At 50.7% G+C, this 13589-nt stretch overlaps 1 protein-coding gene across 4 annotated transcripts in view; it reads left to right on the forward strand.

The window, feature by feature from the left end:
* The window catches only part of MYLK (myosin light chain kinase), a 146583-nt gene that overhangs the window by 108605 nt on the left and 24389 nt on the right, over window positions 1-13589 (forward strand). For all 4 annotated transcript variants that reach the window (XM_075317006.1, XM_075317007.1, XM_075317009.1 and 1 more), the window contains 2 exons: window positions 12528-12560; window positions 12676-12769. In XM_075317006.1, the coding sequence (XP_075173121.1) occupies window positions 12528-12560; window positions 12676-12769 (127 nt within the window). The remainder of the gene's footprint in view (window positions 1-12527; window positions 12561-12675; window positions 12770-13589) is intronic.

Genomic DNA, 13589 nt, shown 5'->3' on the forward strand with positions numbered 1-13589 from the left:
GTATAATAGAGCGTGCGGCTGCAGGAATCCTGTGTATAATAGAACGTGCGGCTGCAGGAATCCTGTGTATAATGTAGCGTGCGGCTGAAGGAATCCTGTGTATAATAGAGCGTGCGGCTGCAGGAATCCTGTGTATAATAGAGCGTGCGGCTGCAGGAATCCTGTGTATAATAGAGCGTGTGGCTGCAGGAATCCTGTGTATAATAGAGCGTGCGGCTGCAGGAATCCTGTGTATAATAGAACGTGCGGCTGCAGGAATCCTGTGTATAATAGAGCGTGCGGCTGCAGGAATCCTGTGTATAATAGAGCGTGTGGCTGCAGGAATCCTGTGTATAATAGAGCGTGCGGCTGCAGGAATCCTGTGTATAATAGAGCGTGCGGCTGCAGGAATCCTGTGTATAATAGAGCGTGCGGCTGCAGGAATCCTGTGTATAATAGAGCGTGCGGCTGCAGGAATCCTGTGTATAATAGAACGTGTGGCTGCAGGAATCCTGTGTATAATAGAGCGTGCGGCTGCAGGAATCCTGTGTATAATAGAGCGTGCGGCTGCAGGAATCCTGTGTATAATGTAGCGTGCGGCTGCAGGAATCCTGTGTATAATAGAGCGTGTGGCTGCAGGAATCCTGTGTATAATAGAGCGTGCGGCTGCAGGAATCCTGTGTATAATGTAACGTGTGGCTGCAGGAATCCTGTGTATAATGTAACGTGTGGCTGCAGGAATCCTGTGTATAATGTAACGTGCGGCTGCAGGAATCCTGTGTATAATGTAGCGTGCGGCTGCAGGAATCCTGTGTATAATAGAGCGTGCGGCTACAGGAATCCTGTGTATTATGAGCGTGTGGCTGCAGGAATCCTGTGTATAATGTAACGTGTGGCTGCAGGAATCCTGTGTATAATGTAGCGTGCGGCTGCAGGAATCCTGTGTATAATGTAACGTGTGGCTGCAGGAATCCTGTGTATAATAGAGCGTGCGGCTGCAGGAATCCTGTGTATAATAGAACGTGCGGCTGCAGGAATCCTGTGTATAATAGAACGTGCGGCTGCAGGAATCCTGTGTATAATAGAACGTGTGGCTGCAGGAATCCTGTGTATAATGTAACGTGTGGCTGCAGGAATCCTGTGTATAATAGAGCGTGTGGTTGCAGGAATCCTGTGTATAATAGAGCGTGCGGCTGCAGGAATCCTGTGTATAATAGAACGTGCGGCTGCAGGAATCCTGTGTGTAATAGAGCGTGCGGCTGCAGGAATCCTGTGTATAATAGAGCGTGCAGCTGCAGGAATCCTGTGTATAATGTAACGTGCGGCTGCAGGAATCCTGTGTATAATAGAGCGTGCGGCTGCAGGAATCCTGTGTATAATAGAGCGTGTGGCTGCAGGAATCCTGTGTATAATAGAGCGTGCGGCTGCAGGAATCCTGTGTATAATAGAGCGTGCGGCTGCAGGAATCCTGTGTATAATAGAGCGTGCGGCTGCAGGAATCCTGTGTATAATAGAGCGTGCGGCTGCAGGAATCCTGTGTATAATAGAACGTGTGGCTGCAGGAATCCTGTGTATAATAGAGCGTGCGGCTGCAGGAATCCTGTGTATAATAGAGCGTGCGGCTGCAGGAATCCTGTGTATAATAGAGCGTGCAGCCGCAGGAATCCTGTGTATAATGTAGCGTGCGGCTGCAGGAATCCTGTGTATAATGTAGCGTGTGGCTGCAGGAATCCTGTGTATAATGTAGCGTGCGGCTGCAGGAATCCTGTGTATAATAGAGCGTGCGGCTGCAGGAATCCTGTGTATAATAGAACGTGCGGCTGCAGGAATCCTGTGTATAATAGAGCGTGCGGCTGCAGGAATCCTGTATATAATGTAGCGTGCGGTTGCAGGAATCCTGTGTATAATGTAGCGTGCGGCTGCAGGAATCCTGTGTATAATAGAGCGTGCGGCTGCAGGAATCCTGTGTATAATGTAGCGTGCGGTTGCAGGAATCCTGTGTATAATGTAGCGTGCGGCTGCAGGAATCCTGTGTATAATGTAGCGTGCGGCTGCAGGAATCCTGTGTATAATAGAGCGTGCGGCTGCAGGAATCCTGTGTATAATAGAATGTGCGGCTGCAGGAATCCTGTGTATAATAGAGCGTGCGGCTGCAGGAATCCTGTGTATAATAGAGCGTGCGGCTGCAGGAATCCTGTGTATAATAGAGCGTGCGGCTGCAGGAATCCTGTGTATAATGTAGCGTGCGGCTGCAGGAATCCTGTGTATAATAGAGCGTGCGGCTGCAGGAATCCTGTGTATAATGTAGCGTGCGGCTGCAGGAATCCTGTGTATAATAGAGCGTGCAGCTGCAGGAATCCTGTGTATAATAGAGCGTGCGGCTGCAGGAATCCTGTGTATAATAGAACGTGTGGCTGCAGGAATCCTGTGTATAATGTAACGTGTGGCTGCAGGAATCCTGTGTATAATAGAGCGTGTGGTTGCAGGAATCCTGTGTATAATAGAGCGTGCGGCTGCAGGAATCCTGTGTATAATAGAACGTGCGGCTGCAGGAATCCTGTGTGTAATAGAGCGTGCGGCTGCAGGAATCCTGTGTATAATAGAGCGTGCAGCTGCAGGAATCCTGTGTATAATGTAACGTGCGGCTGCAGGAATCCTGTGTATAATAGAGCGTGCGGCTGCAGGAATCCTGTGTATAATAGAGCGTGTGGCTGCAGGAATCCTGTGTATAATAGAGCGTGCGGCTGCAGGAATCCTGTGTATAATAGAGCGTGCGGCTGCAGGAATCCTGTGTATAATAGAGCGTGCGGCTGCAGGAATCCTGTGTATAATAGAGCGTGCGGCTGCAGGAATCCTGTGTATAATAGAACGTGTGGCTGCAGGAATCCTGTGTATAATAGAGCGTGCGGCTGCAGGAATCCTGTGTATAATAGAGCGTGCGGCTGCAGGAATCCTGTGTATAATAGAGCGTGCAGCCGCAGGAATCCTGTGTATAATGTAGCGTGCGGCTGCAGGAATCCTGTGTATAATGTAGCGTGTGGCTGCAGGAATCCTGTGTATAATGTAGCGTGCGGCTGCAGGAATCCTGTGTATAATAGAGCGTGCGGCTGCAGGAATCCTGTGTATAATAGAACGTGCGGCTGCAGGAATCCTGTGTATAATAGAGCGTGCGGCTGCAGGAATCCTGTATATAATGTAGCGTGCGGTTGCAGGAATCCTGTGTATAATGTAGCGTGCGGCTGCAGGAATCCTGTGTATAATAGAGCGTGCGGCTGCAGGAATCCTGTGTATAATGTAGCGTGCGGTTGCAGGAATCCTGTGTATAATGTAGCGTGCGGCTGCAGGAATCCTGTGTATAATGTAGCGTGCGGCTGCAGGAATCCTGTGTATAATAGAGCGTGCGGCTGCAGGAATCCTGTGTATAATAGAATGTGCGGCTGCAGGAATCCTGTGTATAATAGAGCGTGCGGCTGCAGGAATCCTGTGTATAATAGAGCGTGCGGCTGCAGGAATCCTGTGTATAATAGAGCGTGCGGCTGCAGGAATCCTGTGTATAATGTAGCGTGCGGCTGCAGGAATCCTGTGTATAATAGAGCGTGCGGCTGCAGGAATCCTGTGTATAATGTAGCGTGCGGCTGCAGGAATCCTGTGTATAATAGAGCGTGCAGCTGCAGGAATCCTGTGTATAATAGAGCGTGCGGCTGCAGGAATCCTGTGTATAATAGAGCGTGCGGCTGCAGGAATCCTGTGTATAATAGAGCGTGCGGCTGCAGGAATCCTGTGTATAATAGAACGTGCGGCTGCAGGAATCCTGTGTATAATAGAGCGTGCGGCTGCAGGAATCCTGTGTATAATGTAGCGTGCGGCTGCAGGAATCCTGTGTATAATAGAGCGTGCAGCTGCAGGAATCCTGTGTATAATAGAGCGTGCGGCTGCAGGAATCCTGTGTATAATAGAGCGTGCGGCTGCAGGAATCCTGTGTATAATAGAGCGTGCGGCTGCAGGAATCCTGTGTATAATAGAGCGTGCGGCTGCAGGAATCCTGTGTATAATAGAGCGTGTGGCTGCAGGAATCCTGTGTATAATGTAGCGTGCGGCTGCAGGAATCCTGTGTATAATGTAGCGTGCGGCTGCAGGAATCCTGTGTATAATAGAGCGTGTGGCTGCAGGAATCCTGTGTATAATGTAGCGTGCGGCTGCAGGAATCCTGTGTATAATAGAGCGTGCGGCTGCAGGAATCCTGTGTATAATAGAACGTGCGGTTGCAGGAATCCTGTGTATAATGTAACGTGTGGCTGCAGGAATCCTGTGTATAATAGAACGTGCGGCTGCAGGAATCCTGTGTATAATAGAGCGTGTGGCTGCAGGAATCCTGTGTATAATAGAGCGTGCGGCTGCAGGAATCCTGTATATAATGTAGCGTGTGGCTGCAGGAATCCTGTGTATAATAGAGCGTGCGGCTGCAGGAATCCTGTGTATAATAGAGCGTGCGGCTGCAGGAATCCTGTGTATAATAGAGCGTGTGGCTGCAGGAATCCTGTGTATAATAGAGCGTGCGGCTGCAGGAATCCTGTGTATAATAGAACGTGTGGCTGCAGGAATCCTGTGTATAATAGAGCGTGTGGCTGCAGGAATCCTGTGTATAATAGAGCGTGCGGCTGCAGGAATCCTGTGTATAATAGAACGTGCGGCTGCAGGAATCCTGTGTATAATGTAGCGTGCGGCTGAAGGAATCCTGTGTATAATAGAGCGTGCGGCTGCAGGAATCCTGTGTATAATAGAGCGTGCGGCTGCAGGAATCCTGTGTATAATAGAGCGTGTGGCTGCAGGAATCCTGTGTATAATAGAGCGTGCGGCTGCAGGAATCCTGTGTATAATAGAACGTGTGGCTGCAGGAATCCTGTGTATAATAGAGCGTGCGGCTGCAGGAATCCTGTGTATAATAGAGCGTGTGGCTGCAGGAATCCTGTGTATAATAGAGCGTGTGGCTGCAGGAATCCTGTGTATAATAGAGCGTGCGGCTGCAGGAATCCTGTGTATAATAGAGCGTGCGGCTGCAGGAATCCTGTGTATAATAGAGCGTGCGGCTGCAGGAATCCTGTGTATAATAGAACGTGTGGCTGCAGGAATCCTGTGTATAATAGAGCGTGCGGCTGCAGTAATCCTGTGTATAATAGAGCGTGCGGCTGCAGGAATCCTGTGTATAATGTAGCGTGCGGCTGCAGGAATCCTGTGTATAATAGAGCGTGTGGCTGCAGGAATCCTGTGTATAATAGAGCGTGCGGCTGCAGGAATCCTGTGTATAATGTAACGTGTGGCTGCAGGAATCCTGTGTATAATGTAACGTGTGGCTGCAGGAATCCTGTGTATAATGTAACGTGCGGCTGCAGGAATCCTGTGTATAATGTAGCGTGCGGCTGCAGGAATCCTGTGTATAATAGAGCGTGCGGCTACAGGAATCCTGTGTATTATGAGCGTGTGGCTGCAGGAATCCTGTGTATAATGTAACGTGTGGCTGCAGGAATCCTGTGTATAATGTAGCGTGCGGCTGCAGGAATCCTGTGTATAATGTAACGTGTGGCTGCAGGAATCCTGTGTATAATAGAGCGTGCGGCTGCAGGAATCCTGTGTATAATAGAACGTGCGGCTGCAGGAATCCTGTGTATAATAGAGCGTGCGGCTGCAGGAATCCTGTGTATAATAGAACGTGCGGCTGCAGGAATCCTGTGTATAATAGAGCGTGTGGCTGCAGGAATCCTGTGTATAATAGAGCGTGTGGCTGCAGGAATCCTGTGTATAATGTAACGTGTGGTTGCAGGAATCCTGTGTATAATAGAGCGTGCGGCTGCAGGAATCCTGTGTATAATAGAACGTGCGGCTGCAGGAATCCTGTGTATAATAGAGCGTGCGGCTGCAGGAATCCTGTGTATAATAGAACGTGTGGCTGCAGGAATCCTGTGTATAATAGAGCGTGCGGCTGCAGGAATCCTGTGTATAATGTAACGTGTGGCTGCAGGAATCCTGTGTATAATAGAGCGTGTGGTTGCAGGAATCCTGTGTATAATAGAGCGTGCGGCTGCAGGAATCCTGTGTATAATAGAACGTGCGGCTGCAGGAATCCTGTGTATAATAGAGCGTGCGGCTGCAGGAATCCTGTGTATAATAGAGCGTGTGGCTGCAGGAATCCTGTGTATAATGTAACGTGCGGCTGCAGGAATCCTGTGTATAATAGAACGTGCGGCTGCAGGAATCCTGTGTATAATAGAGCGTGCGGCTGCAGGAATCCTGTGTATAATAGAGCGTGGGGCTGCAGGAATCCTGTGTATAATGTAACGTGCGGCTGCAGGAATCCTGTGTGTAATAGAGCGTGCGGCTGCAGGAATCCTGTGTGTAATGGAGCGTGCGGCTGCAGGAATCCTGTGTATAATAGAGCGTGCGGCTGCAGGAATCCTGTGTATAATAGAGCGTGCAGCTGCAGGAATCCTGTGTATAATAGAGCGTGTGGCTGCAGGAATCCTGTGTATAATAGAGCGTGGGGCTGCAGGAATCCTGTGTATAATGTAACGTGCGGCTGCAGGAATCCTGTGTGTAATAGAGCGTGCGGCTGCAGGAATCCTGTGTGTAATGGAGCGTGCGGCTGCAGGAATCCTGTGTATAATAGAGCGTGCAGCTGCAGGAATCCTGTGTATAATAGAGCGTGCAGCTGCAGGAATCCTGTGTATAATAGAGCGTGTGGCTGCAGGAATCCTGTGTATAATAGAGCGTGCGGCTGCAGGAATCCTGTGTATAATAGAGCGTGCGGCTGCAGGAATCCTGTGTATAATGTAACGTGCGGCTGCAGGAATCCTGTGTATAATAGAGCGTGCGGCTGCAGGAATCCTGTGTATAATAGAGCGTGTGGCTGCAGGAATCCTGTGTATAATAGAGCGTGCGGCTGCAGGAATCCTGTGTATAATAGAGCGTGCGGCTGCAGGAATCCTGTGTATAATAGAGCGTGCGGCTGCAGGAATCCTGTGTATAATAGAGCGTGCGGCTGCAGGAATCCTGTGTATAATAGAACGTGTGGCTGCAGGAATCCTGTGTATAATAGAGCGTGCGGCTGCAGGAATCCTGTGTATAATAGAGCGTGCGGCTGCAGGAATCCTGTGTATAATAGAGCGTGCGGCTGCAGGAATCCTGTGTATAATAGAGCGTGTGGCTGCAGGAATCCTGTGTATAATAGAGCGTGCGGCTGCAGGAATCCTGTGTATAATGTAGCGTGCGGCTGCAGGAATCCTGTGTATAATAGAGCGTGTGGCTACAGGAATCCTGTGTATTATGAGCGTGTGGCTGCAGGAATCCTGTGTATAATGTAACGTGTGGCTGCAGGAATCCTGTGTATAATGTAACGTGTGGCTGCAGGAATCCTGTGTATAATAGAGCGTGCGGCTGCAGGAATCCTGTGTATAATAGAACGTGTGGCTGCAGGAATCCAGTGTATAATAGAGCGTGCGGCTGCAGGAATCCTGTGTATAATGTAACGTGTGGGTGCAGGAATCCTGTGTATAATAGAGCGTGTGGTTGCAGGAATCCTGTGTATAATAGAGCGTGCGGCTGCAGGAATCCTGTGTATAATAGAACGTGCGGCTGCAGGAATCCTGTGTGTAATAGAGCGTGCGGCTGCAGGAATCCTGTGTATAATAGAGCGTGCGGCTGCAGGAATCCTGTGTATAATGTAACGTGCGGCTGCAGGAATCCTGTGTATAATAGAGCGTGCGGCTGCAGGAATCCTGTGTATAATAGAGCGTGTGGCTGCAGGAATCCTGTGTGTAATAGAGCGTGCAGCTGCAGGAATCCTGTGTATAATAGAGCGTGCGGCTGCAGGAATCCTGTGTGTAATAGAGCGTGTGGCTGCAGGAATCCTGTGTATAATAGAGCGTGCGGCTGCAGGAATCCAGTGTATAATAGAGCGTGCGGCTGCAGGAATCCTGTGTATAATAGAGCGTGCGGCTGCAGGAATCCTGTGTATAATAGAGCGTGCGGCTGCAGGAATCCTGTGCATAATAGAACGTGCGGCTGCAGGAATCCTGTGTATAATAGAGCATGCGGCTGCAGGAATCCTGTGTATAATAGAGCGTGTGGCTGCAGGAATCCTGTGTATAATAGAGCGTGTGGCTGCAGGAATCCTGTGTATAATAGAGCGTGTGGCTGCAGGAATCCTGTGTATAATAGAGCGTGTGGTTGCAGGAATCCTGTGTATAATAGAACGTGCGGCTGCAGGAATCCTGTGTATAATAGAGCGTGTGGCTGCAGGAATCCTGTGTATAATAGAACGTGCGGCTGCAGGAATCCTGTGTATAATGTAACGTGTGGCTGCAGGAATCCTGTGTATAATAGAGCGTGCGGCTGCAGGAATCCTGTGTATAATAGAGCGTGCGGCTGCAGGAATCCTGTGTATAATAGAGCGTGCAGCTGCAGGAATCCTGTGTATAATAGAGCGTGCGGCTGCAGGAATCCTGTGTATAATAGAGCGTGCAGCTGCAGGAATCCTGTGTATAATAGAGCGTGCGGCTGCAGGAATCCTGTGTATAATAGAGCGTGTGGTTGCAGGAATCCTGTGTATAATAGAGCGTGCGGCTGCAGGAATCCTGTGTATAATAGAGCGTGCGGCTGCAGGAATCCTGTGTATAATAGAGCGTGCGGCTGCAGGAATCCTGTGTATAATAGAGCGTGTGGCTGCAGGAATCCTGTGTATAATAGAGCGTGCGGCTGCAGGAATCCTGTGTATAATAGAGCATGCGGCTGCAGGAATCCTGTGTATAATAGAGCGTGTGGTTGCAGGAATCCTGTGTATAATAGAGCGTGCGGCTGCAGGAATGCTGTGTATAATGTAGCGTGCGGCTGCAGGAATCCTGTGTATAATAGAGCGTGTGGCTGCAGGAATCCTGTGTATAATAGAGCGTGCGGCTGCAGGAATCCTGTGTATAATGTAACGTGTGGCTGCAGGAATCCTGTGTATAATGTAACGTGTGGCTGCAGGAATCCTGTGTATAATAGAGCGTGCGGCTGCAGGAATCCTGTGTATAATAGAGCGTGCGGCTGCAGGAATCCTGTGTATAATAGAGCGTGCGGCTGCAGGAATCCTGTGTATAATGTAGCGTGCGGCTGCAGGAATCCTGTGTATAATGTAGCGTGTGGCTGCAGGAATCCTGTGTATAATGTAGCGTGCGGCTGCAGGAATCCTGTGTATAATAGAGCGTGCGGCTGCAGGAATCCTGTGTATAATAGAGCGTGCGGCTACAGCAATCCTGTGTATAATAGAGCGTGCGGCTGCAGGAATCCTGTGTATAATAGAGCGTGCGGCTGCAGGAATCCTGTGTATAATAGAGCGTGTGGCTGCAGGAATCCTGTGTATAATGTAACGTGCGGCTGCAGGAATCCTGTGTATAATAGAACGTGCGGCTGCAGGAATCCTGTGTATAATGTAACGTGTGGCTGCAGGAATCCTGTGTATAATAGAGCGTGCGGCTGCAGGAATCCTGTGTATAATAGAGCGTGCGGCTGCAGGAATCCTGTGTATAATAGAGCGTGCAGCTGCAGGAATCCTGTGTATAATAGAGCGTGCGGCTGCAGGAATCCTGTGTATAATAGAGCATGCGGCTGCAGGAATCCTGTGTATAATAGAGCGTGTGGTTGCAGGAATCCTGTGTATAATAGAGCGTGCGGCTGCAGGAATCCTGTGTATAATGTAGTGTGCGGCTGCAGGAATCCTGTGTATAATAGAGCGTGCGGCTGCAGGAATCCTGTGTATAATAGAGCGTGCGGCTGCAGGAATCCTGTGTATAATAGAGCGTGCGGCTGCAGGAATCCTGTGTATAATAGAGCGTGCGGCTGCAGGAATCCTGTGTATAATAGAGCGTGCGGCTGCAGGAATCCTGTGTATAATAGAGCGTGCGGCTGCAGGAATCCTGTGTATAATGTAGCGTGCGGCTGCAGGAATCCTGTGTATAATAGAGCGTGCGGCTGCAGGAATCCTGTGTATAATAGAGCGTGCGGCTGCAGGAATCCTGTGTATAATAGAGCGTGTGGCTGCAGGAATCCTGTGTATAATAGAGCGTGCGGCTGCAGGAATCCTGTGTATAATAGAGCGTGCGGCTGCAGGAATCCTGTGTATAATAGAGCGTGCGGCTGCAGGAATCCTGTGTATAATAGAGCGTGCGGCTGCAGGAATCCTGTGTATAATGTAACGTGCGGCTGCAGGAATCCTGTGTATAATAGAGCGTGCGGCTGCAGGAATCCTGTGTATAATAGAGCGTGTGGCTGCAGGAATCCTGTGTATAATGTAACGTGCGGCTGCAGGAATCCTGTGTATAATGTAACGTGCGGCTGCAGGAATCCTGTGTATAATAGAGCGTGCGGCTGCAGGAATCCTGTGTATAATGTAACGTGCGGCTGCAGGAATCCTGTGTATAATAGAGCGTGTGGCTGCAGGAATCCTGTGTATAATAGAGCGTGTGGCTGCAGGAATCCTGTGTATAATAGAGCGTGCGGCTGCAGGAATCCTGTGTATAATGTAACGTGCGGCTGCAGGAATCCTGTGTATAATAGAACGTGCGGCTGCAGGAATCCTGTGTATAATGTAGCGTGTGGCTGCAGGAATCCTGTGTATAATAGAGCGTGCGGCTGCAGGAATCCTGTGTATAATGTAACGTGCGGCTGCAGGAATCCTGTGTATAATAGAGCGTGTGGCTGCAGGAATCCTGTGTATAATGTAGCGTGCGGCTGCAGGAATCCTGTGTATAATAGAACGTGTGGCTGCAGGAATCCTGTGTATAATAGAGCGTGCGGCTGCAGGAATCCTGTGTATAATGTAGCGTGCGGCTGCAGGAATCCTGTGTATAATAGAGCGTGCGGCTGCAGGAATCCTGTGTATAATAGAGCGTGCGGCTGCAGGAATCCTGTGTATAATAGAGCGTGTGGCTGCAGGAATCCTGTGTATAATAGAGCGTGCGGCTGCAGGAATCCTGTGTATAATAGAGCGTGCGGCTGCAGGAATCCTGTGTATAATAGAGCGTGTGGCTGCAGGAATCCTGTGTATAATGTAGCGTGTGGCTGCAGGAATCCTGTGTATAATAGAGCGTGTGGCTGCAGGAATCCTGTGTATAATAGAGCGTGTGGCTGCAGGAATCCTGTGTATAATAGAGCGTGCGGCTGCAGGAATCCTGTGTATAATAGAGCGTGTGGCTGCAGGAATCCTGTGTATAATAGAGCGTGCGGCTACTGGAATCCTGTGTATAATAGAACGTGCGGCTACAGGAATCCTGTGTATAATAGAGCGTGCGGCTACTGGAATCCTGTGTATAATAGAGCGTGCGGCTGCAGGAATCCTGTGTATAATAGAGCGTGCGGCTGCAGGAATCCTGTGTATAATGTAGCGTGCGGCTGCAGGAATCCTGTGTATAATAGAGCGTGCGGCTGCAGGAATCCTGTGTATAATAGAGCGTGCGGCTGCAGGAATCCTGTGTATAATAGAGCGTGCGGCTGCAGGAATCCTGTGTATAATAGAGCGTGCGGCTGCAGGAATCCTGTGTATAATAGAGCGTGTGGCTGCAGGAATCCTGTGTATAATGTAGCGTGCGGCTGCAGGAATCCTGTGTATAATAGAACGTGTGGCTGCAGGAATCCTGTGTATAATAGAGCGTGCGGCTGCAGGAATCCTGTGTATAATAGAGCGTGCGGCTGCAGGAATCCTGTGTATAATAGAGCGTGTGGCTGCAGGAATCCTGTGTATAATAGAGCGTGCGGCTGCAGGAATCCTGTGTATAATAGAGCGTGTGGCTGCAGGAATCCTGTGTATAATAAACACCATTTTCTGGAACAATTTCAAGCTGCCGACACTTAAAGGTGCTTTGCAAGCTGCGAGATCGCTAGTGATTGCTAGTGATGCCGAGCTCGATAGCCCCGCCCCCGTTGTACATGCGATATGTGTTGATCGCTGCTGTAGTGAACATTATCGCTACGGCAGCGTCACACGCACATACCTGCTCAGTGACGTCGCTGTGACCGCCGAACAATCCCTCCTTCAAAAGGGGAGGTGCGTTCGGCGTCACCGCGATGTCACTAAGCGGCCGTCCAATAGCAGAGGAGGGGCGGAGATGAGCGGCCGGAGCATCCCGCCCACCTCCTTCCTTCCTCATTGTCGGCGGTCGCAGGTAGGAGAGGTTCCTCGCTCCTCGGTGTCACATACAGTGATGTGTGGAGCTGCAGGAACGTGGAACACCCAGCGGCCAGCACCAGCGATATTATTACAAGGAGCCACGTGTCAACTATCAGCGATTTTTGCCGTTTATGCGATCGTTGATCGTCGCTCCTTGGTGTCACACGCTGCGATGTCGCTAACGGCGCCGGATGTGTGTCACTAACAACGTGACCCTGACGATATATCGGTAGCGATGTCGCAGCGTGTAACGCCCACTTATAGCACCCTTTACTTGGTCCACGTGCACAGACCACGCTCCCCTGCGCTGAGGCGCATTGATTTTCACCGTTTCCTTTTCTCTATTTTGCAGAACATAAAGATGAAGCTGAGGCTTCGGATGACGGTGAGTTGTGGCCACGTGCGCTGGTGTCACTCCTGGAGTTGTGGCCACGTGCGCTGGTGCCACTCCTGATGATGGAGCGGTATTCCTGGAGACGTGACACCTTTATATTCTGCAGAGGGCAAGGACACGGAGCCGGAGTACCGCAACGTCGCGATAAACACCGCACAGAAGGTGGCCGACTTCTACGATGTGGAGGAGCGGCTGGGAACGTGAGTATAGTCTGCGGCTGCAGAGCATTACACCGCGCGGTCACTCACAGATCCGGTGCGTGCTCCACTCATATGTGACGAAGTCACTGACCCCAATCCAAAGAGGCGAGGGGAACGTCAGAACAGCTGTGCCTATGCCGTGTCCACCCCTATTCCTATGCCGTGTCCACCGCTGTGCCTATGCCGTGTCCACCCCTATTCCTATGCCGTGTCCACCCCTGTGCCTATGCCGTGTCCACCGCTGTGCCTATGCCGTGTCCACCGCTGTGCCTATGCCGTGTCCACCCCTGTGCCTATGCCGTGTCCACCGCTGTGCCTATGCCGTGTCCACCGCTGTGCCTATGCCGTGTCCACCCCTGTGCCTATGCCGTGTCCACCGCTGTGCCTATGCCGTGTCCACCGCTGTGCCTATGCCGTGTCCACCCCTGTGCCTATGCCGTGTCCACCCCTGTGCCTATGCCGTGTCCACCGCTGTGCCTATGCCGTGTCCACCGCTGTGCCTATGCCGTGTCCACCCCTGTGCCTATGCCGTGTCCACTGCTGTGCCTATGCCGTGTCCACCGCTGTGCCTATGCCGTGTCCACCGCTGTGCCTATGCCGTGTCCACCGCTGTGCCTATGCCGTGTCCACCGCTGTGTAATGTAATGTATGTACACAGTGACTGCACCAGCAGAATAGTGAGTGCAGCTCTGGAGTATAATACAGGAGGTAACTCAGGATCAGTAATGTATGTACACAGTGACTGCACCAGCAGAATAGTGAGTGCAGCTCTGGAGTATAATACAGGAGGTAACTCAGGATCAGTAATGTAATGTATGTA

This window comes from Anomaloglossus baeobatrachus, chromosome 7, assembly GCF_048569485.1.
Source record: "Anomaloglossus baeobatrachus isolate aAnoBae1 chromosome 7, aAnoBae1.hap1, whole genome shotgun sequence".
Classification (NCBI taxonomy): domain Eukaryota; kingdom Metazoa; phylum Chordata; class Amphibia; order Anura; family Aromobatidae; genus Anomaloglossus; species Anomaloglossus baeobatrachus.